Below are 23,398 nucleotides of genomic sequence, written 5' to 3'. Positions count from 1 at the left end.
GAACTTTTCAAAATGTTCAAAAAATTTCAAAAAGTTCATGGTTATTACGTTTGAAAGCTGTGTTTTAACGGGCCCCCATCAGGACTGTCTCAGGGCATGGCAACCCCTGGAGGAAAGAGCCCTCCATGATTTCCTTCTGAAGGGACAGGGCTGGTGCTAATAGCAGCAAACTCTGAATTGCAGAAGGTAAGAAATTTGCTCTGGAGAGACAGTATTATATTAGAGTGGGACCTAGGGTTTGAGGCTGCTCATATTGTGAAGATGGTACCGGGGATGTGTTCAGACAGAAGAAAAAATGAGAGCTGTTGCTCACAGTCCTCGTCTCCCTCCTCAGCTGGAAAACAGGCTTGGAGGAGAAGAGGAGTTCCAGCAGCGGGTGACGCAGCACCTGATACCCTGCATTGCACAGTTCTCAGTGGCCATGGCAGATGACTCTCTGTGGAAACCACTGAACTACCAGATTCTGTTGAAGACTAGAGACTCCTCACCCAAGGTAGGAAGTTGCATGGCCCCCAGCTGCCTAAGTGACCTACATGTGGTTGTGGGCACAGGCTCCAGGTACAGCAGCAGGGAAGCTTTGCCACCCATCCTCTAGTAATGGAGGTCTGGTCTGCTGTGTTGAGTGAAATTCAAGCCTTAAGAAATTTCTTACTTTTACATATACTTTATAACTAATAGGCACCCCCTCTTCACCCCCAGTGGTGTGACAGATACATTGAGATAACTTTCTAAATACTTTCAGATCTTAAATAGCAAAAACTCGAAATAATTCCTGTTGTTTTTAAGTGCCATATAAATGTCATTGTGGTTCTTAGACAAATGCTTTGTCCACAGAACACTCCCTTGAGGTAGAGCAATGTATGAGATCATCTCCTCTGTACACATTAGGCTTCTGATTTTGTTAAGTGGTGCTGCAGAAATACAGTGACCTGGGTAGTTTAAAATTCCACACCTGTATTTTCTAGTGGCTTTAGCAGTGAATCATCATTTCTCAAACTAATCACCATATTAGAATCTCAAGGGATATAACAAACTTAATAGAATTTATTAGTATGAACTTACGACCTTTATTAAGAAGTTAAAAATAATGAGGCTGCATTGATAAACCCTTAAATCTTGAATTATAAGTTCTTATGTAAGTGGCAGAATCAAGTTTAATATTTTATTTTGTTTGCACAGTGTCAATATATGTATTGAATATAGGTAGTAAACTAGAAAGAAGATTGTTTTATTTCAAAAGGACTTTGCTAACAATATGTAGCACCTGCCTGCATTTCCCATCATAGACATGGCACAAGAGAAGTGCCCAAATTGTGTGGTGTATGTATGTATTGGGGTTTTTTAAAAATTTCCAAACTGGGACATTGTGACACAGTGTATGTTTTATTCAGTGCTGACATGAGCACACACCCCAAGTGGGCGCCCTTGTCCCTCACAGTGTTGAGTGCAGTCAGGGGTTATGAGCTGCCAGTCCTGCCAGTGGTGGCCAAGACTCTTCATTGCCACATCACCATTGTCTAGTGCAGCCCCAGCCCACCAGATGGACGGCTACAGCACAGTTAAACTTAGTGACACACTTGAGTTTGCGTGTGGCATTTTGTTTTTGTTTTTTCTTAGGACTATGTCATAAAAAGACATTCACGTTGAATGCTGCTGTGTGGGAACAGTTTGAAAACCATATATGTAAGGTTACCCATATTCCAAACAGACCCCAAATGGTTAAACAAACTGGTGTTCTAATGAAGTGAGATAAATGCATGTGAAATAATATTAGTCTTAAAAAAGCTTATCTAGAGTCAGACCTTAAGATAGTAATACAACAATAAACAATAAGTAAACTTTTTTTTTATTCTTTACTCTTGTCCCTGGTAGGTGCGGTTTGCAGCCTTGATTACTGTGTTGGCGTTGGCTGAAAAACTAAAGGAGAATTATATTGTCCTCCTCCCAGAATCCATTCCTTTCCTAGCAGAACTGATGGAAGGTAATCCCCAAACATTAAAAAGTAGTTACAGTACAATTCTGTGGTTGTGTGCCTGGGTGACACAGCTGTGGATGTGGTGTGTTGTCAGCAGGTCTAGTTCTGGGCAGACTGGGGGCACCACCTCACTGTCCTCAGAGAGGTTTTTTACACTATGTTTATCACTGCATGCCTGCGGGGTTTTGGGCTCATATCGACTACAATATTGTTTTTTGTTAATCTCACAATGTATGCATGGTTGAATACTTTGGTCTCCACATGTGGGGTTATTGTAATCAGTGTCTAGTGTCACGTTATCCACAGTACTCTCAGTATTAGGCACTTTACCTGGATGATCTCATTGAAGCCTCCCCCTGGGGTAAATACCATTGTTCCTGTTTTACAAAAGAAGAAGTAGAGGAAGCTTAAAGGTGTAAATGATTTGATGAAGGTAGCAAAGCCAGTGAATATGGCAAGTAAAGCTGGTGTAAACAGCCAGGTTTGTGCTACGCTGGGGCCTGCACTTCACTGTTCTTCTCACCAAGCAGGAGCAATAGCAAGGAGACCACGTCTCTGGTATTAACACAGTATCCTAGACTGAAGCGTGTCCTTCATGGGGTCTGACTGCTGGGGGCCATGTTAGCTTCTAAAGGAGTAGCACCCTGAATTTTGGGTTTGGATGTGTCCACCTATGCCAGGGATCTACCTAGTCTCTGCCAAGGCCATGCTGTAAGAGGGCTGAAAGCAGAAGGGAGGAGAGGGAGGTGTGTCCCTTGCCCTTGCTTCCTGGCTGTGCTTCTGGGACTGATTATCAGAGGGCTTGGGGCATTGAGAATCAGGCCTATGAGAGTTGAGGCAGGGTGACTGGTGGCCGAAGTTTTAATTTAGATTTTTTTCCTTTCTTTTAGATGAGTGTGAAGAAGTGGAACACCAGTGCCAAAAGACCATTCAACAGCTGGAGGTCACACTGGGGGAGCCACTCCAGAGCTACTTCTGAAACTTCCTTTGGAGGACCAAACTCTGTTGAGAGTTCAAATTTATTTTTCATATTTTTATTTTGGGGTGTTTGGTGCCATATTATTTTTGGTGCCTTTACACCTGTAGATATTTAATGACTGCTTTATACAGGATCCCTGTAAGCCTCTCCTGCCATCTGTACAGAGTTGCTAAAGAGTAATGAGACATGTTTTTATACAGTCTGCTATGTTTGCTAAGCATTTGTCCTCGTCTTTTCTGAATAATGTTACCAGTGGGCCAGATGTGAATAACTGGAGCAGCCAAAGCTGACCAGACATGTGGATGTGAAGCTGCACTGCTCTGTGTGTTGCATGCACGTGAAACTAGGTTGGGGGCTCACTGTCCACCTCAAGGAGATGACAGCCATTCAGCATCCGCACGAGTCTTCTGACTAAAGCCATTTGGTTTGTCCTTTTCACGTTGGATAGACTGACCCTTCAGCCTCAGTCTGTGTTTGTGTCCACAGAGGGAGTGGTTCTGGAATGCATTTTTACTCAGGGCTGTGACTGTCTCCTTTACCCCCTAATCTTTTGGGAGGTTAGAGGAAGGAGGCACAATGAAACAACCCATACCCTGCTGATCACATACAGAAAAAGCCCAGAAATAATAAGTGGTCTGGGCGATTGAAAATGAGCACATTTCCTTGAGGTTGTTAACCCAGAGGTATTTGTATGAGAAAGTAAAATATCGCTACATTTTTTTTAAGGGTTTGAAGTTCTCTAATCTCTAGTGAAGCTAGATTTTTCTCAACCTAGACTTGAGGGCTCAAATAAAATTACACAAATTTTCCTTCACGTTTAAGGCATCGAAGAACTGTGTTACAGTTTAGATCTAAAACGTCCCCCAAAAGTCTCATAGGTTTGGAAGGTGATTGGATCATGGGGCGGTGCTATACTCATCAGTGATTTCATCCGCTGAAGAATTCATAGCTGAACATGCTGTTAGGAGGCGGGACAGGGAGTCACTGGGATATGACTTGAAAGGGCTCCTCACTTCTTTCTTGTTCTGCTTCCTGGATGCCATGGGGTGAGCAGCTTTTCCTCTGGCATGCTGTTTCTGCCTTGGAGTCAGCCAACTATGGACTGAAATAGCCAAAATAAACTTCTCCTTTTAAGTTGTGGGTGTTGGGTAATTTGTCCCAGCAATAAGAAAGTGACTAAGACACCACAAAATGTTCACGTTGAGTTGCCTTTGATCTCATTTAATACAGAAATTTAGTGCAGAACTATACTAAGCAAAAGACCAACTTGTAATTTTGAGATGAAGCTTGGTAGAAATAGTTTTAAGAAGTATATTGATACAGTTCATTAGTAATTAGCCTTTAAAAAAAAATCTTATAATCTGCATTTTTTCTATCAAAGAACCAGTCTAATAGCTCCATGTAAAACAAAAATGAATTTTAAAAGACTTAACGTGAAATGAGTGGGCTTTTATTTTTTCCTAAGTGCCTTTTGGTCTCCAGTATCTCAGTTGCACAATCTGCTGTTAGAAGAAATAACCCTGGAGGATTCTAGAACCTTCTTGCCTCCAACGGCTATCCCTGCCCCCACCCCAACACACAAACACACCATGTCCTCTTGAGTTCCACCTAGTAAATCTACGTGAAAGGATTGAGGGCTAGCAGTTTCAACACTTGAGTATTTTTTAAAAAAACAAGATTGATAGTAGTATTTTTAATATATGGATACAAACATCTAAGCAGATCTGTTATGAAAATCTTCCTAAACAATGACAGAATTCTGCCCAGCAGTTAGTTTGATAAAATGACCTGACCGATTTAGTTTATTTCCCTCCCCAGGTCTGAACCTTTGATATCTCTTAACAAGATCTGACCTGTGAAGATTCTACATGGAACTTCTGCCAACCCCCTTCAAATAATAGAAACATTACAGAAATGCAACAATTTAACTTGCTGATACAGGTTTGATTTTAATCACTTAAAGCAGAAAAATGTTTTGATTTCACTGCTGCTGCTGGACTAATCTTTAGAAGAGCAGAGGTGAATGCTGGTTTGCACACATTTTAATGCTGCCTCTGCTTTCTTTGGTCTCTCGACGGTAGATTTTGCTTTCTTACAGTGCCTATTCACTACATCTCATTTTGACATTATTTCATTGCCCATAAATGTTTAACAAACTGAATTACCTACTCTCTGCCTTAAACTCACCATGTGCACACAGGCCAGCACCTCAAAGCTCATGGAAACAGATCAGCTCAACATTGAGTCAACATGATGGGTTTATTGTTTGCTTTGGGGTTGTTTTTTGGTTGGTTGGTTTGTTTTGGAGATGGGGGTGTTTGCTTTTGGCTTTAACTTTTTTTTTTTTTCTTTGGCCTTAACTTTTCTGCTGAGCTCAGATGTCATACTCATAATTCTTTGGTAAAGCTAATAGCAAGGAGAGCGGTTTGTTTATTGTGCTACAGATTCACTGGCAGATGAAAGTTGCCATCAGTCCTCTTGACTTCGACACCGTAGATGCTCATTGTGAAAGGAGTCTCTGGGGAAGGAGTAGTGTCTTCTGGAAATTAGTATTTTATGTGACTGAATAACTGCATGACCCTTAACCCAATGGACCCAACAAGGCAGGCAGTGTACACGGGCAGAACACCAAAGTCCAAGCCCCAGAGAAGAGGGGACACTGGCTCCACACCACCATGTGTGTGCATCTACTATCACTGCTGATGGAAAATGTGCTCAATGCCAGTTAGTGGCTGTGTTACAGTAGGCACTTAATAAATACTTCTTGAGTGTGGTTCTGAAAGAGGCCATGTAGGGTGAAAGCTGTTGCCTCAGATTCCCCCCTCAGGGCAGTGGGACAACAGTGGGACTTAATGCTACTGAAGTGCAATTTAAACAAGGCGGGAACAGTGAGGTGTGCTTTGACACAGCCAAGATCACACAGCTGTTCTGTATTTGGGTTTGTGGCACTCCTGGTGGTTACCAGCTCCTTACTTCCAGTAAGTGGATATCGCCATTGATGGCCACTGTGTCAATGCTGCCCAGGTCCAGAAATCTGTGCTTGTACTCCAGGCTGTGTGCTCCATTGATTGCAACCTTGAAATCTCTAGCATCACAATAAATTATCATCTGGAAAGAAAGGAAACATGCCATTGTGGTTTCCCTTGGAGTAAAATATTTGCTTGTTGCACACTGAGAGAAAAGGGTGGGTTCTGTATGTGTGGGCCTCCTGTAGCCCACTTCCCTTCTGCGATTTCAAGACCTGAATCAACCATATGCTGTGGTGGTACCTTCCGCCTGGACCCACTCAGTAACTCACATGCTTGGATCCCCACACCACCCCAACAGCCTGCTGGCCCTCCTTTCCTTGGTGCACCTCCTGCAATGCATCCTGACCCCACTCCTGAAAAAACAGGAAGTTGCCCACCTCTCATGATGTTTGGGCTAAGGAAGGGCGAAAATTGCTGACATCTTGACCTTTATTCATGGAGGAGGTGATTTCAACTAGCAAATTAGGAACCAATGGCCTGGGATCCTGACTGTGTTACCTCAAACTCTAGGACCGTAGTTAATAGGGAATTTGAGAAGCTCAAGGGGCTCTCAGGCTTGCACATCTGCCTGGTGATCCTGCTTCCATCCCTGATCAGCACACTGTGGCCTTGGCCTGTTAAAAGCTCTTTGAAGCTGAGGAGCCTGGGCATCTATGGAGTAATTAGCATTCTGCCAAACTCATCACTAGTGTTAGCTCTTTAGAGTACTCCATCTAAAACAGTAAAATACAGTGGACCCCTGAAATTTGTGGGGGTTATGTTCCTAGAGCACTCGTGAATTGTGAAAAACCATGAATTTCAGATACAGTCAGAAAAATGCCTATAAAAATGCTACTGTGGCATAACTCTTTAGTTCCCAGAGCAAATCCAGTGTCTTAAACTTCTGGGGCTTAGGTTCATTGCCAGAAGCCTTAGAAGGTACAAGGTGTTTTGGTGGAATCTTGGGGGATCTTAGGGCTTTAAGGAGAACACTTGAGATAGCTACACTGAGTACAGCAGCCTGTTATGATGCAGGAATGCTGGTGGATCTGCCAGAGATGGGTTACAGGGCAGCAGCCAGTCAGCAGCAAGGAGAACTGAATAATGCTCTCAGATTTGTTACTTGCAAACCTCCTGCCAAAAAAACAATTGTGGAGGATATTTGTGTTCTCTGCAAAATTGCTGTGGTTCCTGCAAACAATTATTAGTTAAGTACTAAGGAAAAATCTGTGAACTGAGGCCTTGAACTCTGAACTGCAACTTCGCAGGGGTACCCTTTCACACTGCCTTACCTCTAACCCCATGCTTCCAACACCACACTCCCAATGCCATTCTGGCCATTGATTCTACCCACTGTGCTTCTTGGTCCCCTGAAAGCTTCTGTAGAGAGGTAGGGAGCAGCACAGCATGGCTGCTCATGGGCCCAGAGGCCAGACTGGGGCACAAACTTGAATGCAAAGCAGCAAACAGGGTCTTCGTCCTGACAGTAGTCATGGAAATGGCCACTGGGGGAAACAGCATAGGGAACAGCTGACCACAATGAGAGCTCTATGGCTATAGAGAAATGGGATTTTATATCCCCAAGAGTGGTGGAAATCCTGTTTCAACTAGGTGTAAGGGACCTTGGGTCATGGACATTCAACAAAATCTCAAGAAAACACAAAACACAACTTGTTACATAGCTCAGAAGGAAAACCATGTGGGTTTCAGATGGATGCAGGGGAAAAGTCAACAACAATCCCTACCAAGTTATCTGTATTATATCCGAGCAAATGCAGAAACAAACTACAACCAAGTGGGAAAGAAACAGCGCAAAAGCAGATAAACACTGCTTCAGATGAGAACAGGCAGAGGGCATGGGACATGCAAAAACCCCAGTGTAGGAGGGAGCAGAACAGCAAATCCCTTGCTGTTCACGACAGCAAGCAAACATGAATATGATGGGGGCGGGGGGGGGGGGGGTTGTGGCACACACCTATAATCCCAGCACTCTGGGAGGTTAAGACAAGTGGGTCACAAGTATGAGCCCAGCCTGGGCAACTTAGTGACTCTGTGAGACCCTGTCCCATTTTTGAAAAATATAATCTTACCTCAAAGTACATCCCAGGACTGAATGGGAAGAAGGTAGTATTTCTCTCTTCTTCTCCCCAGGCATCATTAAGAAAAGAATTTCTTACAAATGCTTTAATATTCAGGCGTGGGTTCAAGTGTAGAGCAATATCCTTTGATTTTCCTGCTATTAGATCAACATTAAAGCTTTTGAAAGGGAGGAAAAAAAGGAACCCAGTTAACCAAACAGAAGAGTAGAGGAAAATTCTACAATTTTAATAATAAGGCTTGAACTGTGTTTATAACATGAAACATGCATGCACATGGACATAGGATGCGGGGAAAGGTGAAATTTTCAACTCAGCATTTCACTGACATGTGCAAAATGAAATTACTAAAAAAAGTCAGTGCTGAGAACTAGAGCTGGCTGGGAGAAACTGAAGGCTGGGAGCCAGGGACCCTTCATTCTCGTCATTTCACATGTAATTCGTATTCCCTGCTCTCCTACCGTTCACCTGGCAACAGGACCCTGGCCCCCTCACCTCCCCTAAAACCGTCATGGGTACAAGGAACAGGCATAGGTGGCAAGTCGTGGCACTATTACTAGTAACAGCAACACTGACCTTTTGGCCTTCGTATTCACTTCTCCTTTAATGACAACAGTTCGTCCAGGGCCCATGGGGGAATTCAACCTTGCTTCGAAGGGCAGGGTCTGAAAAGAAGCTACTGTCAGAACCATGAAGCTGGAGGAAGGGACCTCATGAGAAAACTGTCCAAAGAACACTGGGGCTGACTGAGTGCCTGTGAACTTGAGGAGGGGAGAGACTAGATCTGCTCTGGTCCCAACTGGGGCCCTGAAGCAGCACTGCACCCGGCTCACAGCATCCACTTAGTTATACCACAGAAACAGTAGACACGCACTGGGACCTGAGGCCATGTTTGGGTGACAATGGCAGAGTGGCCAGTGTTGGGGTCAGAGGCAGTGCTGTGTCCTGCCTGGAGGGGCTGGTGGTGGTGAGGGAATGCTCTTCTGTGGCTCAGTCACAAGCCTGGTTTTCACAAATCTGTCCAGTGACAGCACACAAACGTGAGTGGCTTTGGGCTTCTACTGGGGTGTGGTTTACATGTAACAACAGCCAATTAATTTTTATACAGAGTTAAGGCAATTTTGGGCTCTTCAAACCTTTGATAAATAGTTGATAGGTAGTATTTTGGTGCAAGTCATACTGTGAATGACAGTCTAATCTCTGTTCTTGGTGTAGGTGGATTTTGGTACGATTTTAGAAATGTCTCCTCTATTACTAGGCTGCAGGGAAACAGTTCTACAGTGAGGCATGGAAAGAATGAAGCTGCCTTCCAAGGTTAAACTTCACTTTCTAGGCAATTTTAGAAAATGCTCCATGTGGAATAACCAGGCAAAAATACTTACAAACTGTGAAATGCCAGACTTTTGTACCTATGGAAAGAGAAATAAAAATGAAAACATTTATAGGACAGATTCACATTCTATTAACATTGGTGGTAAGAATGACTGTTTACACAGTATAGCCCCTCGAATTCACAGTTCAGAGTTATGGCCTCAGTTGTTTGCAGATTTTTCCTTAGAACCTAACTAATAATTGTTCGCAGAAACCCCACAATTTTGAGGAAACTGCAAATATCCTCCGCAGTTGTTTTTTTGGGGGGAGGTTTATAAGTAGCCAATTTGAGAGCGCTACTCAGTTCTCCTTGCTGCTGATTGGCTGCTGCCTGTAACCCATCTCTGGCAGATGCACCAGCAATCCTGTATCATAACAGGTGCTGTACCCTGTATAGCTATCTGAGTGTTCTTTGTTTTGTTCTTAAAGCCCTAAGTTCCCCCAAGATGCTGCCAAAATGCCCTGCACCTTCTAAGGCTTTATTAATACAGTATTTTATTAAATTAAATTACATAACTGGGGGGGGCATAGCATATTTAGGGTTTAAACTATACAACAGGTATTTATAGGCATTTTTCTGACCATATCTGAAATTTGCACTTCTTTACAATTGGCAGGTGCTCTTGGACCATAACTCCTGAGAATTTCACAGGTCCACTGTACTCTGCTGAGCCTGGCCAGACCTGGGTGTGACATACAAGACAGGTGCTGCTTCCTGACTGTGCTGTAGAGCTATGAAAGGCTCCATGGGCTGGAACAAAGTCGAACAGTACCATCATCGGAGTCCTTTATCCTTCACCATCAAACAATAACTTTTCCCAGGACTACACATGAACTTCAAACACATCTTACTTATTCTTTCCAAAATGCTGAGATTATATTCTATCAGCAAAGTGTGATTGTGCTTAGAGGGTTAAGATCTCATTCTGTCCATTAAAAACACAAAGATACAGTCTTAAAACTGTATTTGTTCCCAGAGGGGGAGAAGATACTTGGTCAAGTTCACCTGCAATGCACTGACTGATGCACAATATTTACAAATGCCTTATGCTAGAACATTCTACAGTTAGGAATGAGAGGGTGTTTCACATATGAAAATGGCTGCTGATGATCATGTAAACTGACAGGTTAAGCATCAATGAAAACTGAGAGTGCCTGGGACCATAAGATGTGCCTCCAAATGACTGCTATCTTGGCCTCATATTAAAAACGTAATTTTTTAAAATCCAGTCTTCCTCCCATCTGATGGCAACTAAAAAGATTATTTTATGTAAGTACCATGTGCTAAGTGACTGTGCCACTGGAGCGCCTAAAAAAACTATTTTAAACCCGAGGTTCATTAAAAGATTTAATGCTTACATTTTCTCTATTTATGTTTGTCAGTCCTAGAGTAGATGCTTGGGTACTTTGTAAATCCTAGAGAAAAGATAATACAGATTAATTTTAACATCCATCAGGGCATTTTTGCTAAAAAAAACCCCAAAACAAACAAAAAACCTGTTCAAAGTGTCAAAAAACTTGAAATGACACTAAATGAAAAAATTTGCTTGAATACTATTCAAAAATGCACGGACATAGGCCCTTCCTCCAAACTGGCAAGCATTAGGGAATAAGGTCTATTTTCCAGCAGGCACAGGGTAAGCAGATGGGCACAGCTGCTGAGAGTGCAAGTGGTATTCACCTTTGGGGGGCAAGTGAGTAGCATCCAGCAAAACTGAAAATGTAGATACTCTGCTCAGACAATCCACTTCTAGGACACTGTCTTACAGCAGTGCTCCGTCATACTGCCATGTAAAGTAAAGATACCCTATATGGCTAAAAAGGTATTTGTTTTGCTAGGACCATTCCTGGTTTTTAGATCCCAGACAGGAAAGCCCTAGCAATGAATGCCATCTGACCAGTCTAAAAGAGTCACAGATAGTTACATTATCTTTATCTTAATAGAAGATGTTAATCGAAGTTTTCTGACATTCCATCAGAAAATGTAAGTCAAAAAAGACCCTGAGCTATGTGTGGAAGGACACTCACCGAGCTGAATCTAAAGCCAACTGAGTGAACATTCACGTGGTCATAAATGCCCAGTGTGTCTATTTTCTCTAGCTTAATCCTGTGGGCATAGAGCAGAGTATGTTTTCCATTCACAGCCACCTGGACAGACACAGAAGACAGGGCCCCCAAAACACTGTTAAACAGATTACTTATCCAAAGTTAAATGTTTCCTTGGGTTTAACTCTATACCTCCTCCCACAGGAATCTACATACAGCTGACCAAACTGGCCGAAAGCAGCAGCCACCCTAGCAGGGCTCCTGCACCTTTGGGTTCCTGCTTTGGATCTGATAAACTGTTGACCTAGATCATCTCTCCACAGACAGACATCAGCATTCAGGAGTATAAGCACATGTGTGTGTGCACACCTGTGCAGGCACAGGACCTCTGCAGGGCCAGAGGCCGCCTGGGGACCCCACACAGGTTCCCAGGTAAGATCTGCCCACCTGGTCCCCCACACTGTCCTTGAGGCCCACATTCTAACATTCCCAACAGATCCAAGACTTGGGTTTCCTATCTGTATGTAGGAACAGTCTCAACCTCAACAGGACACAGCTGTGTGGAAACAGTGACAGTATCTTCTGTGAGTCAGAAGCCACCCTTGCTCCTTCCCCTTCTCTCCAAATGCCAGAGACCCTGTTAGGACATGTGCAGGAAACACCAGCAGCACCCAGGAGTGTCTCTGCCTCAGGGAGCTTAAATGGGGTGGGGGTGGGCGCGTGACAAACCAAACATAATAGGAAAGGGACAACCATGAAAACGAGTGACACAGACACCAGGCTGGAAAGGCAAAAAAGGTAAGGGCAAGGGACAGAGGACCTGCACCAAGACATGATAGTCTGCACTTGAGTCGAGGGAGCTCCCAGTCTAGGAAACTCTTGAGGACTTGAGGGCCAGCAAACATAGGAGACTGTAAGACTAACTTCCGCCTCACACACACGCATAGGTAGGAAATACTCTAGGATGTCAGGGACAGCACGTACTGGATCCCCTCTGGATCCTAAGGAACTATCCTTTGGCAAGACCTGACCTCACAACCCTTCTTGTCTACAAGCTGGAGTTCCCACTTGTCTGTTCCCCAGGATGCCCCACACTTTGGGCAGTGGTGGTTATAATTCCCTCCCATAATAATATGATTTGGTGTAAATTCAGAACTCAGCCCTACAGGGAACACACAATTGGAAGATGTGGCCACAATGGGAGAGAGGGCAGCAATGCCTGGCTCACACTTTGGTACCTGCCTGGTTCTTTAGAAGATGACAGAGACTGTCTTAGAAGTAAGGCCTGGGGGGCACACTCAGCATGGGAAGAGCCTCCTGTGCCTTATCCTCTAATGAGGAGTCCCCATCCTTTTCCACAACCCACCTGGAATTTGTCCTTCAGCACCATGATCGCGATTTCAAAAGATTTTTCTTTTTGGAAGGGCATGTCATAGGTGATCTCTTCCCATCCCCACCTTTCATTTGTCAGAGTGTTGCAGACAATGTAGTTGGCCCGCTTGAAGCGGGGGTTGAAGTGAAAGGCCACATCGGCCCGGGGCTTCGTGCTGCTGCCACACTGCAGGTCCACCTGGAATCTGGGGGATAGAGCAGGAAGCATGTGAGCCCTAGAAAGCAAGTGGCAGGGAAAGCCCAGCCAGAATCAGCCTCGAGGCCAAGTGACACATGACTGACTCCTTGTCCCTTCACCTGCAAGGCCTAAACAGCTACTCAGCTCATCTTTCTTTCTTCCTCATAACAAAGCCCCTGAATCTGAACAGGGTCCAAACAGGTGCAGAATAAAAACCTCCCTCTTCCCACTCCCTGGAAGCTAGGCCTGTCTGTATGGTCACAGCTTGGCCAAAATAGAAGTGAAGTACCTCAAAGGCAAGCAAGCACTTGCCCTGTATCCACTCAACTCCACCCCATCGCCACACACACTGCCCGGCTGCTCAAAACACAGATGAGGGCTGGAGTTCGAGTGGCTGAGACCCTGAGAAAGGCCTGTCTCCCAGGGAGAAGAGCATGAGATCCAGGAGCCAGCTTCTCTAGTGACCGGATGGGAGTTGACAAAGGCTGGGGTATCTCCTTGAGACACTTCCACATTGTAGTTAACCCATGGATGCCTGAGTGTCAGCCACACAGAGCTGGGCCCAATCTTAATTGACACTGAGTTCACAGCTGGTACCCAAGGCAAGCAGAGGAAAGCCAGCTGAGAAGAGCCTAAAGAGATGCTGCTGCAGGGATGTTAGACTATCCTGAGGCTGCCTCCCTCACAGCTGGTTCTTTATACTGAAATCAGATTTTTACAATGAAGTAAAAAACCCCAGTAATTTCTAGTCAGTCATTTATTCCCACTTAATCACTTTTATCCCCACTTGGTGGGGCTGTTGATAAAAATAAATCCGGCCTCAAAATATCACAACGATCTCCCTCACATTACTTTTCATTGTTATTTCACAATCACAGAAAAACAGCTGACTCATTTTCTTTCATCTAACAGTGATTTTACCGCTCAGCATGACTAGGAACACGGCCACGGATGACAATCAAGGATCCAGGCTCCAACTGCTCAGAAATGGTGCCAACATAGGGGATGGTCTAAGGAAAAAAATGTTAACAAATGTACATTAACACAAACAAAATTTCTCACCAAGCAATTATAACCAAACTCAGATATAGAGAACAACTACATTTTTTAAAAGCTGCACATAAATTGCTCAGATTCTAGAATTGTCCAAGGCATCTTTACTATTCAAACAGCTACAAGGAACAACAGGTCTAAGATATTACAATATCTGCAAACTGCAGAGTTCTTTGGAAAAAGACACAAGATTGATAGTTTTTATTTGGCTGTGGGCTTTGTGAAATAAAACTTTCACCTAATATGATTAAGTCCCTGATTTAGGAATGAGTTCCATTCCGGGAGAATATCCCTAAGTCAGATTCGTTCCTAAGTCTAACAAAGTGAGTCTTACACACCTTTGACACAAATATACAAATATTGCTTTGTTCTTCCTACCATCCCCTCCACATCACCACTGCTTTTCCTCTTGCTTCCAGACATCCTGGGGTCTGACTTGAGCACTGTACTACTGTACACGACTGCGCTGTACAGTAAGCACATAGCAGTACAACTGTGACAATGTTAAGCAGATATGTGAGCTGCTTCTGTGATGTGTTCACATCTACGAATATTCATAATTCAAGGTCTGTTTGTGTCTGTGAAAGTCTACAACTCGAATATTCAAAAGTCCAGAACTTACCGTAATCTGATAACGGGAAAAAAATTGGTTGGCAATCAATCCTCTTAGCATAAGGGACAGAAATGTGATATTCTGTTTAGTTATCAAAAATCAGACTCTTTCTGAAAAATGCCTCTCATGTGACATAGACAGAGGTGTGTGACAGCATTGCCCACCAGAACTCCCAGCTCAGGCTTTAAGTTGAACTAGTGTTAGTATGAAGCCACAATGATGCACAATTCACTCTGGCAAGAGGGCAATGGCTACACCAGGGCCAGAAGCAGTAATGGCATTGGTATTGGCAGTGTCAAAGTACCACCTGTGTCTAGTGGTGATACAGATGTCTCTTCATGACAGCAGTCTTCTGGTGTGATTTTCTTGGGTTGTCTGTGGCTATGTCGTCTCCAAGCCTGGCTCCTCAGTCCTCCTAGAGTCTGAGAACTACTCAGTATCATTTAACAAATTCCCTTTCTGCTTAGAGTTGGCTTTTCTTTCTTGCAACTACTAACCCTGACCAATTCAACATCTAAAGAAAATAGGGCAGTAAGAGTCAAATGCTTCAGGAAAATGTGATAAAGGACTTCAACAGAGGTGGCCAAAGACACTCTAAGAAGCGGGTCTGACATGTGTTGGGTACAATGTGTTTGAGAAAGAGGGCACCGGTGGCAGTTTACAAAGGCAGAGAGGCAGGAGACAAAACCTACTGGGGAAAGAGGAGGTAGCCTGGGAGCATTAAAGAAAGGGAGGTCCAGGATCCGATTCTAGAATGAGAAATGAAGTAGAGTTCAGGAGCACCAGTCCAGGGGGCTGGGAGACTGCTGCAGGGAGCCTGGCAGGAGGTACTAAGGACACGAGACAGGTTGTTGGCAGTGGACACTGACTGGGCCAGGGCAGGGAGACAGATACAAGGGATATTTCACAGAAACTGTCTACGTAGAGCTACCAAGTTGATAAAACTGGGAAGGAAACAGTTCAGAAGAAAGGTGATGACTCTAGTTTTAATCCCTTTTAGTGAGAAGGGCTCACAGGACATCTAAAAGCAAGTCTACTGAACAGAGTTAGATTCAGGACCACACAGCAGGTGGATGCTCAGCATTCATATTCACAAGGCTGAGTAGAAATAATTAACATAGATATCTAAGTACATAAACTCAGAAGCTGGGCATGGTGGCACGTGCTTATAATCCCAGCACTCTGGGAGGTGGAAAGAGGAAGATCTGAGTTTGAGCCCAGACTGGGCAATGGAGTAAGACCCTGTGTCAAAATAAAAATTTTAAAAATAGGTCTGGGGATGTAGCTCAGTGCTAAGGTCCTGGGTTCAGTCCCTACTACCAACGAAGGAAGGCAAGAGCTGAGAGCTGAGTTGGGAGGCAAAGCCTCAGTGAGTTTCTGACATTAGGAGATATCCGTAGAGTAGTTACTATGAAGAGCCTGACTGCTTCCCTTGAAAGGCCTCCTTACCGTGGCTGGTACCTAGATGTCCCCCCAAAACCTGAGGCAATCATAGGTGGGGCTTTTCGGCTGTACTCATGTGAATTTGAATTAAGGGTGTGATAACTAGATTAGCCCACTGATTGGGTTAGCATTGTTCTGACTATAGGTAATGGGAAGGCCCACACTGGCTGTAGGTGGTACCAACCAATAGGCTTGTAGCCAGGATGGAATACAAAGGGACAGAAAGAAGGCAGGCTTGCTGCTGCTTCCTGACTGCCTTGCTGTGGACTGCTTCTCCTCTGCCACATCTCTGTGCTGTGCCACCCTGCCTTGGAGATCATTAAAGCATCACCTTGTCTTTTCTTTTTCTTTTTTTTCAGTTCCGGGGATCGAACTCGGGTCCTTGCGCTTGTGAGGCAGGCGGCAGAACCACTGAACTAAATCCCCGGTCCCTGCCGCCCTGCCTTGGAACCAGCTGGCTATGACTGAAACCTCTACAAACTGTGAGCTAAAATAAACCTTTCCTCCTTTATATTGTTGGGTATTCTGTCCTGGGAATGAGAAAGTAACTGAGACAGTACCTAAACTTGAAATTTTAGGAGGCACCTACCTAAGCAATAAGGATAGATGCCTGTACCTAATTGTTAATGCAAATATGATTATGCTGAACACCTGCTTTTCGGTGAGTCTGGAACTGTGGTATGTGCACAGAAGAGGGTGCTTATGTGACCAGTCCCCAGTAAAAGCCCTGGGCACAAAGAGTGTCTAAAGAGCTTCCCTAACAGCATCTCATAGGTGAGTCACACTTGGTGCTGGAAGATTTAAGACAACCTTAGAATACTGTCCTAGGTGTTCCCTGGACATTGACCCCTGTGCCTTTTCCCTTTGTGGTTTTGCTCTATGATCTTCTATTGCAATAAATCATAGCCATGAGCACAATTCTCTGCTGGTCACCAAAGCTGGGTGTCCTTGGGGAGTTCAGCACAGGGGTAAGGAGAGAGAAGGAACTGTCAAACCAGGGCCCTGAGTCCTCTTTCAGAACCAGGAGGAAGAAATGTTGACAAGCAGCTTATTAACCTAGAGAAACAACCCGTCTGTCTAATCTCTAAGTGACTTTTAGCCAGCTAGCATTTAATCACACCTTAAGAACTCTATAAAGACGAACAATGGTAAAATGTACAGGAAGATAATGAACTGCCAGAGAGATTTCACTGGTAGCTTCTCTGGTCTGAACTTAACTGTCTTCCAAATAATTTGTTCTATTTGAATGGCAAAAGCCAGACATGGTGCACTCCTGTGATCCCAGCCCTTGGGAGACTGAGGCAGGAGGAACACCATGAGTTTGAGGCCAGCCTGGGCTACATAGTGAGTTCAAGGCCTGCCTGACCTATATAATGAGATGCTGTCTCAAAAAAACAAAACAAAATTTGAATGAAGAGAAAAATGCACTTTATTTTTTAAGTCTTATATTCTGTCAATGGAACTTGAAGCAATATGCCAAATAAGAAAAGATACATAGGCCAATTATAACATCTTTCCAAGAAAAGTTAATGTGGACAGTTGTCACAAGTACAAACCAAAAATTTTAAAACATTAATGAAATAAAAATCAAAAGATGGTAGTTGTGCTTTCATAATGCCTGACATATAGTAGAGATGCAACAAACACTTCTCATTGTTTGAACTGGTAGCCAACACACAAAACCATGATTTAAAAAATAAGTTTTTCTGGGTCTAGTTTATATAATATCCTAGTTGATTAACTTAAAATATCTAAGTTATTTGCAGGTTCTTTTTTTAGAGGAGGAGGTCTTTTGAACACAGGAAGGTCAAAAAACTACAAACAGAACTAGATACTATACACATTTAACGAGAAATTTAAAGACAGAACAAAATGTTATTTTTGCCACCCAGTGCAGTTTGTCCACCTCTCCCCTTTCATATCCCTTTGTCAGAGGTGACTATAAAAGAGAGAACTGCGGGGGTGGGGGGGTGGGGGGGTGTTGCCACATCTCTCAGAAACACATGATCTTGGACTATCACAGAACTGCACCGCCCACGTTCGGGGGCCTAACAGCATTTCCGGGTCCCTGGCAGCACTGCTTCTCCTGACTCCTTGCTTAAAGTCTACTTATTTTGTTCCAACTCTGCAGTCAAGGGTGCTGACTCTAGAAGTCACAAGAATCACCCCGTGCTAGAATCAAGACATGCAGGGATTACAGTCAATAAAAATTCTTTTCTAACTAACATTTAAGTAAGGCATCTTTTTGTGTGAAGGGCAGGAGTGGGCAGTGTAACCTGACCATTCCCTCTGCCCTCCAACTTGGGCCAAAGTGACATACTTAACTCTCCCTTGGCAAGTATCCTGATTTTGTTTTTTAATCTTTGCAGAAAATCAGTCTATAACCATGATATTTTTTAACTATACCAGTACTATGCACAAAATCATTTAAAATATCTCACTGGTATCAAATGGAGCAAGGCTTCCTTTTAAAAACTATGACTAATGAAGGCTATTTGTTCTAAACTGAATTTGCTAGATAAGATGGTTGTACCTCATCCCCCTTCCTTTTCTTTTTCTTTTTGAGACAGATTCTTACTATGTAGCCCAGGCTGACCTCAAACTTGCCATCTTCCTGCCTCCTTGTATCTCATTCTTATACACTGACATTAAAATGCAGGGAAAAGGAATTACAGCTACAAAGTAATTAACAAGTCAGACCACACACTAACAAGGCTGGATTAGGGCCTTATTTCTTCTAAGAGTCTTGCTAACCCTAGTGACCAAGAGTCTCCCACAGGGTTTACCAAAAAAGCAGCTGCCCTACCTCAAACCTAAACGAAGCTTCAAATAAGTGGAAACTTGACATTTCCAGATTCTTATCACCACATAAAACTAAAACAAATTCTTTACTGCCCAGGATATTCACTGCAGTTTCCAGCAGTTATGGTCATTCAGGGTTCTTGAACCAGCCCACGCTGGACAAGATCCTTGCTTCTCCTGTTCCAGCTCACCACTGGCTCTGGACATTTTCCCTGCTCAAGTACTAAGAAGTATTTGAATGTAGAGATAAAAGCTGAAATGTTAAATTCTCATAGACAATTCTAGTTTAAAAAAAAAATCTGTAGAGAAATCCATTTTGCTTTTGAATGGTATTTTATGGTGCAGCCTCCTCCCCTACCACTACCAAAAATTGGCATTCCTTCCATGTACTCCTACTTTTTCTGTTTTAACTCTGTCCTTATCATCTCATATTGTCATTGTGACCTTTTCCTCCACCAGAAGACAAGAGCCACACCTATTTTTCAGTCAGCACCCACCACAGTCCATAACACATAGTACGGTCTTTACAAATATTTACTGAATTTTATTTTTGCCTTATCCCCTATTGGATAATCACTATTTAATTAAACTTGTTCTCAATCCAGTCACAGGGAAAGAATGATTTTATAGAAATCAGTTACCGGGTTATGGATGACATTTTGAAGGTTGTTTAAGGATAACATAATTCTTTTCCAATTTAGTGTAGATTTTGTTGACTGGAATCTCTTTTCAGTGAGTAAGATTTTAACTATGTTCCATTTAAAGGTTATCCAGATTATTTGCCCTGTGTAAAATCAAAATGAAAAGAAAAACAAGCATGCATTATTTTTCTTCATATTATAACTTTTCTGTTTAAATTATTATTTTATGGATATTTGCCAAAAAACAATGTTATTACAAAGATGTAACCCCCATTCTTACTAGAATATTCATTTAGTAAATTTTGGATTATAAGTGTAGCAAATATTATAAAAATACATCAGTAGAAAATTTCTAACATGGAATTATTATTATTATTTTGGTACCGGGGATCGAACTGAGGACCTTGTGCTTGTGCGGCAGGCACGGTGCCACTGCGCTAAATCCCCAGGCCTCTAACATAGAATTATTATTGAAAAATACTAAAGTAGAGGCTAAGGGTATAGCTCAATACTGAGTGTGGGCTTAGGATCCTGAGATCCTAGGTTCACACACACAAAATAAAATGATGACAAATACTAATTAAACAATTCTGTACAGAAGAAGTACTCACTTAATATTTCTTGTTTGTAAAATGAGACTAATAACAGTCTTCACATGATGGGTATGATAGATTTGTTCTGAAGAATCAATAAGCTAAAACAGTAGAACAGTGATTACTATGTGTTGGCAATTATAATTAACAGAAAGGGTTGCTCTTTCTCCTCCAAATTAAATAAATCAAGGGGGAGAAAAAATTAATAATAATAAATCAAGGGGGAGAAAATAATAAAATACTATTTTCTCTGTTGCTAAAGGTGAAGGGAATGCATCAAATACATTTTTAAAGATAAAAATTTCCAGAACACTGCATTAGATAGCTTAGGGAAAACTTGACTGTGCGCAGAACTAAAAGAGAAACAACTGAAAGAGAAACCAAACTAGAGTATCCTTCATTTTACTTTCGGCAATCCTCTCAAACTGTATGGGAAGGTGCACTGACCAGATCTATTATTTCTTCTTTATTGGCAGAAAAAAATGCATCCCTCTCGGTTTACCACCTAAATTACTGTCCCACTAACTCACCTGTTTGTCAAAACCTCAATAATTTTTGTTGAGCAGGAAACAGGAACAAAGAGCAAAAAGAATGGAAAACTGAGTTGCTATGGCCACATTCATAATGTATGTCACGAACAGACTGGTCCAGTTTAAGCCTTGTGGCATTCAACAGTCTGCCCGAAGCACCCAGACAGGTCCGCTGTCACCGCACTTAGTTTCCCAAGAACTAGACACTCGGGTTTTAGGACGGTCACGGGGTCCCAGGGGGCTTGCATTAGAGAGATGCTCAGCACTGCGATCAAATGACTCAGCGCCTGAAAGCACGCACTTGGAGTCACGGAGAGCAACAGAAGTCTGTGCTTAGAAATGCCTGGAAGAAACTTGTCTCCTCCTCCGTTCGGCGGTGGCGCTCAACCAGGGCCAGGAGGGAGCAGGTAGACAGCAAACGGGGGTGGGAGTGGAAGGGCAAGCACCGAGGAGACACCCCAGCCTACCCCGGCCAGAGCTGTCCAGGGAAGAGTAGGACTCCAGACGACCTCATTTTCCTGGCTCGCCTCCGGCAGTCTCCACTCCCCCCGTCGCCGACGGGATGCCTGAGCCCGGTCCCATTCACCAAACTCTGATTTAGGGACAGCAACGTCCCGATCCTTCCTCGGCCAGCACGACAGCCAGGGCAGTAACGCCCCTGGCCACTGCCACCACTGAAGCCAGTGCCAGCCGACTTACCCGGACTGAGATCGTAGGCCCTCCGCCCGGGAGCTATTTGTCCGCGGAGGAGTGCTGTCCGGCCGGATCCTGCGTCCAGGCGTCTACGGGAAGTGAGGGAAGTCAATCCGCGAGCGTTTCCGATTTCCCGCTCCCTCGATCCGCAGTCGGCTCGACGTTCCAGTCAGAACGTCGTCGTGCTTTTGTGTACAGCTAGCGGGGCCGGGACGCTGGCTACCACCCGGCAAGGCCTCCTGCACGGCCTCTGGGGACTGCGACGGCGACCGGCTTCCTGTGGGAAGAACAGAGAGGAGCGCAGAGAGTGTGCGTTTAAAAAGTTCCTGGGCGGACCTGGCGGCCCCGCCCGGGTGGCGGAGTTGGAGGTGGGAGGGAATGGAGGGAAGAAAAAGGAAGTTGTTCTTCAGCAGGCGGGTTCCGCCCGCCCCCACCGCTCGTTCCAGTCTCTGGGGTTTGGGAGCGAAGATTGGGACTGGTACCTCCCCCTGGACCCCGCAGCGGCCAAGGTTTTCGCTGTTTGCGTCCTGATCTACTTTAGATCAGAGTCCGCACAGCGTAAGGTAATCCGACCTTAGGCCGTTCCTCTTCACCTTCGCCCTTAGTGCGTAGGGGAAATGGGTTCAGTACAGCTAGACTGTCCCCAGCCCAAAGCCTCCGTCCAGTTAGTAAAACGGGGACGAACAGCCACTGTGAATTAATCACCAGTTCTCTTGTGTGGTTGGAGTTTTCTAAGTTGGGTACTACCTTAGAAAACAGTTTAAACTATATGGAGCATAATTTTGAACATATCACATTCTCAGTTCCCAGCTTCTCAGTCGGGGACCCACATTGGCTAATAATTTGACCCATTAACTAAAAACATCAGAGAGAAATACAAATAAAGTTACAGGGGCTAATTTGAACGGCTGGTTGTGCTGTATACTGTTTATTTTGTATTAAGGACCTCAGTTATTATTTGCTTTACTTTTATTCAAGTTTGTTTTGAAAGTCATGTTTTGGTTTCTCCGCTGTGGACTTTCTCCTCCTTGGCTTTTGTTTCTAATTATTTAAATTTGAAGAATACGAGCATACTCGTGTTTTTATTCACTATAACTTCCTCTTCCTCCTCCCCTCCACTCCCCGCTCCATTTTCTAAGTTTGATTCATTCATCAAGTAGCTGAGTAGTTGAGTAGCTGATACTGCCTTCGATTGTGTGTTTTATCTATTCTACTAGATTGTAAGTAGAGGAAAGAAACTTGACTTACACATTCTATGAGGCCTACTAGAATGTGTTCCATGAGTTAGATACCTAAATATTAGGTTGATAGGTCATTGATAAAGTGAAGAGTAGTTGAATATCTACAGTTCTGCTTGGTTCTAGCTAGGACTTCTTTTATGAAGTCAAAATAAGTTGAAATGAATATATCTCAGTGCTGTAAGGCTTCCAAGTTGAAGGTACAGCTAATGCAGAAATGAGAGTATATTCAGGATGTCAACATAGTAGATGAAGGGAAAATGATAAGAAGTTATGGGAATGTATAAGATCATGTAGGATAGATGGAAAAAATGACCTAGGACAGAGCCCTGGGGAGATAAAAGGCCAATAAAGAAAAAAGCAACAGTAAAAGAGACTGAGAAGGTGCAGCCATGGCACCCTGTTGAGAGTGATGTCACAGAAGCCAAGAAAAGAGCAACAGCCAAGATTCAGCAACATGGAGGTCATTGTTGACTAACTGACACGGGTAGAAAAATGTAAGACAAAGAAGTGGTAGAAATAATGACCATAAATACTTTAAGATTTTTTGCTGTGGAGAGGAAGTCAGAAAGACCATTGTAGTTGAGGAAGCTGTGGGGTAAAGGAAAGATTTTCATTTTCTTGTTTTTGTTTCAAAGACAAATATTGGTGGCTTTTCATCTTCTTAAAAGTGAGCTACAGTAAGAACATCTAGGGCCGGGGATTTAGCTTGGTGTGCCACTGCCTGCATCGCAAGTGCAAGGTCCG

The 23,398-nt window shown here is 43.6% G+C and overlaps 2 protein-coding genes across 11 annotated transcripts in view; one reads left to right on the top strand and one right to left on the bottom strand.

The window, feature by feature from the left end:
* The window catches only part of Heatr1 (HEAT repeat containing 1), a 47,224-nt gene extending 43,136 nt beyond the window's left edge, over window positions 1-4,088 (top strand). For 2 of the 3 annotated variants that reach the window (XM_087181926.1, XM_004854606.4), the window contains 2 exons: window positions 335-493; window positions 1,873-2,413. In XM_087181926.1, coding sequence (XP_087038052.1) covers window positions 335-493; window positions 1,873-2,220 — 507 coding nt within the window. In that variant the 3' untranslated portion in view covers window positions 2,221-2,413. Of the gene's footprint in view, window positions 1-334; window positions 494-1,872; window positions 2,414-2,865 lie in introns of those variants that run through there. The other variant, XM_004854607.4, reaches the window with a different exon arrangement.
* A 60-nt stretch (window positions 4,089-4,148) lies between these two features.
* Window positions 4,149-21,769, bottom strand: Lgals8 (galectin 8). 8 transcript variants are annotated; one of them, XM_087181931.1, is made up of 11 exons: window positions 21,420-21,531; window positions 20,209-20,291; window positions 19,598-19,740; window positions 13,967-14,055; window positions 12,842-13,052; window positions 11,458-11,577; window positions 10,789-10,845; window positions 9,441-9,467; window positions 8,635-8,723; window positions 8,053-8,218; window positions 4,149-6,062 (listed from the first exon to the last, which is right to left on the bottom strand). In XM_087181931.1, the coding sequence occupies exons 3-11, from the start codon at window positions 19,637-19,639 to the stop codon at window positions 5,913-5,915; spliced, it is 951 nt and encodes a 316-aa protein (XP_087038057.1). In that variant the 5' UTR covers window positions 19,640-19,740; window positions 20,209-20,291; window positions 21,420-21,531; the 3' UTR covers window positions 4,149-5,912. The 8 variants fall into 8 exon arrangements, with proteins under 8 accessions (XP_087038057.1, XP_087038055.1, XP_087038058.1 ...); XM_087181929.1 differs by having other exon boundaries at window positions 21,188-21,458; XM_087181932.1 differs by having other exon boundaries at window positions 20,721-21,421.
* Between the last annotated feature and the right edge of the window lie 1,629 nt (window positions 21,770-23,398).

The sequence above is a fragment of the Heterocephalus glaber genome, unplaced genomic scaffold (genome assembly GCF_053883595.1).
Source record: "Heterocephalus glaber isolate CG9 unplaced genomic scaffold, H.glaber_assembly_v1.0 deba00001472, whole genome shotgun sequence".
NCBI classification, from domain to species: Eukaryota; Metazoa; Chordata; class Mammalia; order Rodentia; family Bathyergidae; genus Heterocephalus; species Heterocephalus glaber.
Note: the sequence above shows the minus strand (reverse complement) of the source record. Positions and strands in the feature narration are given on the sequence as shown.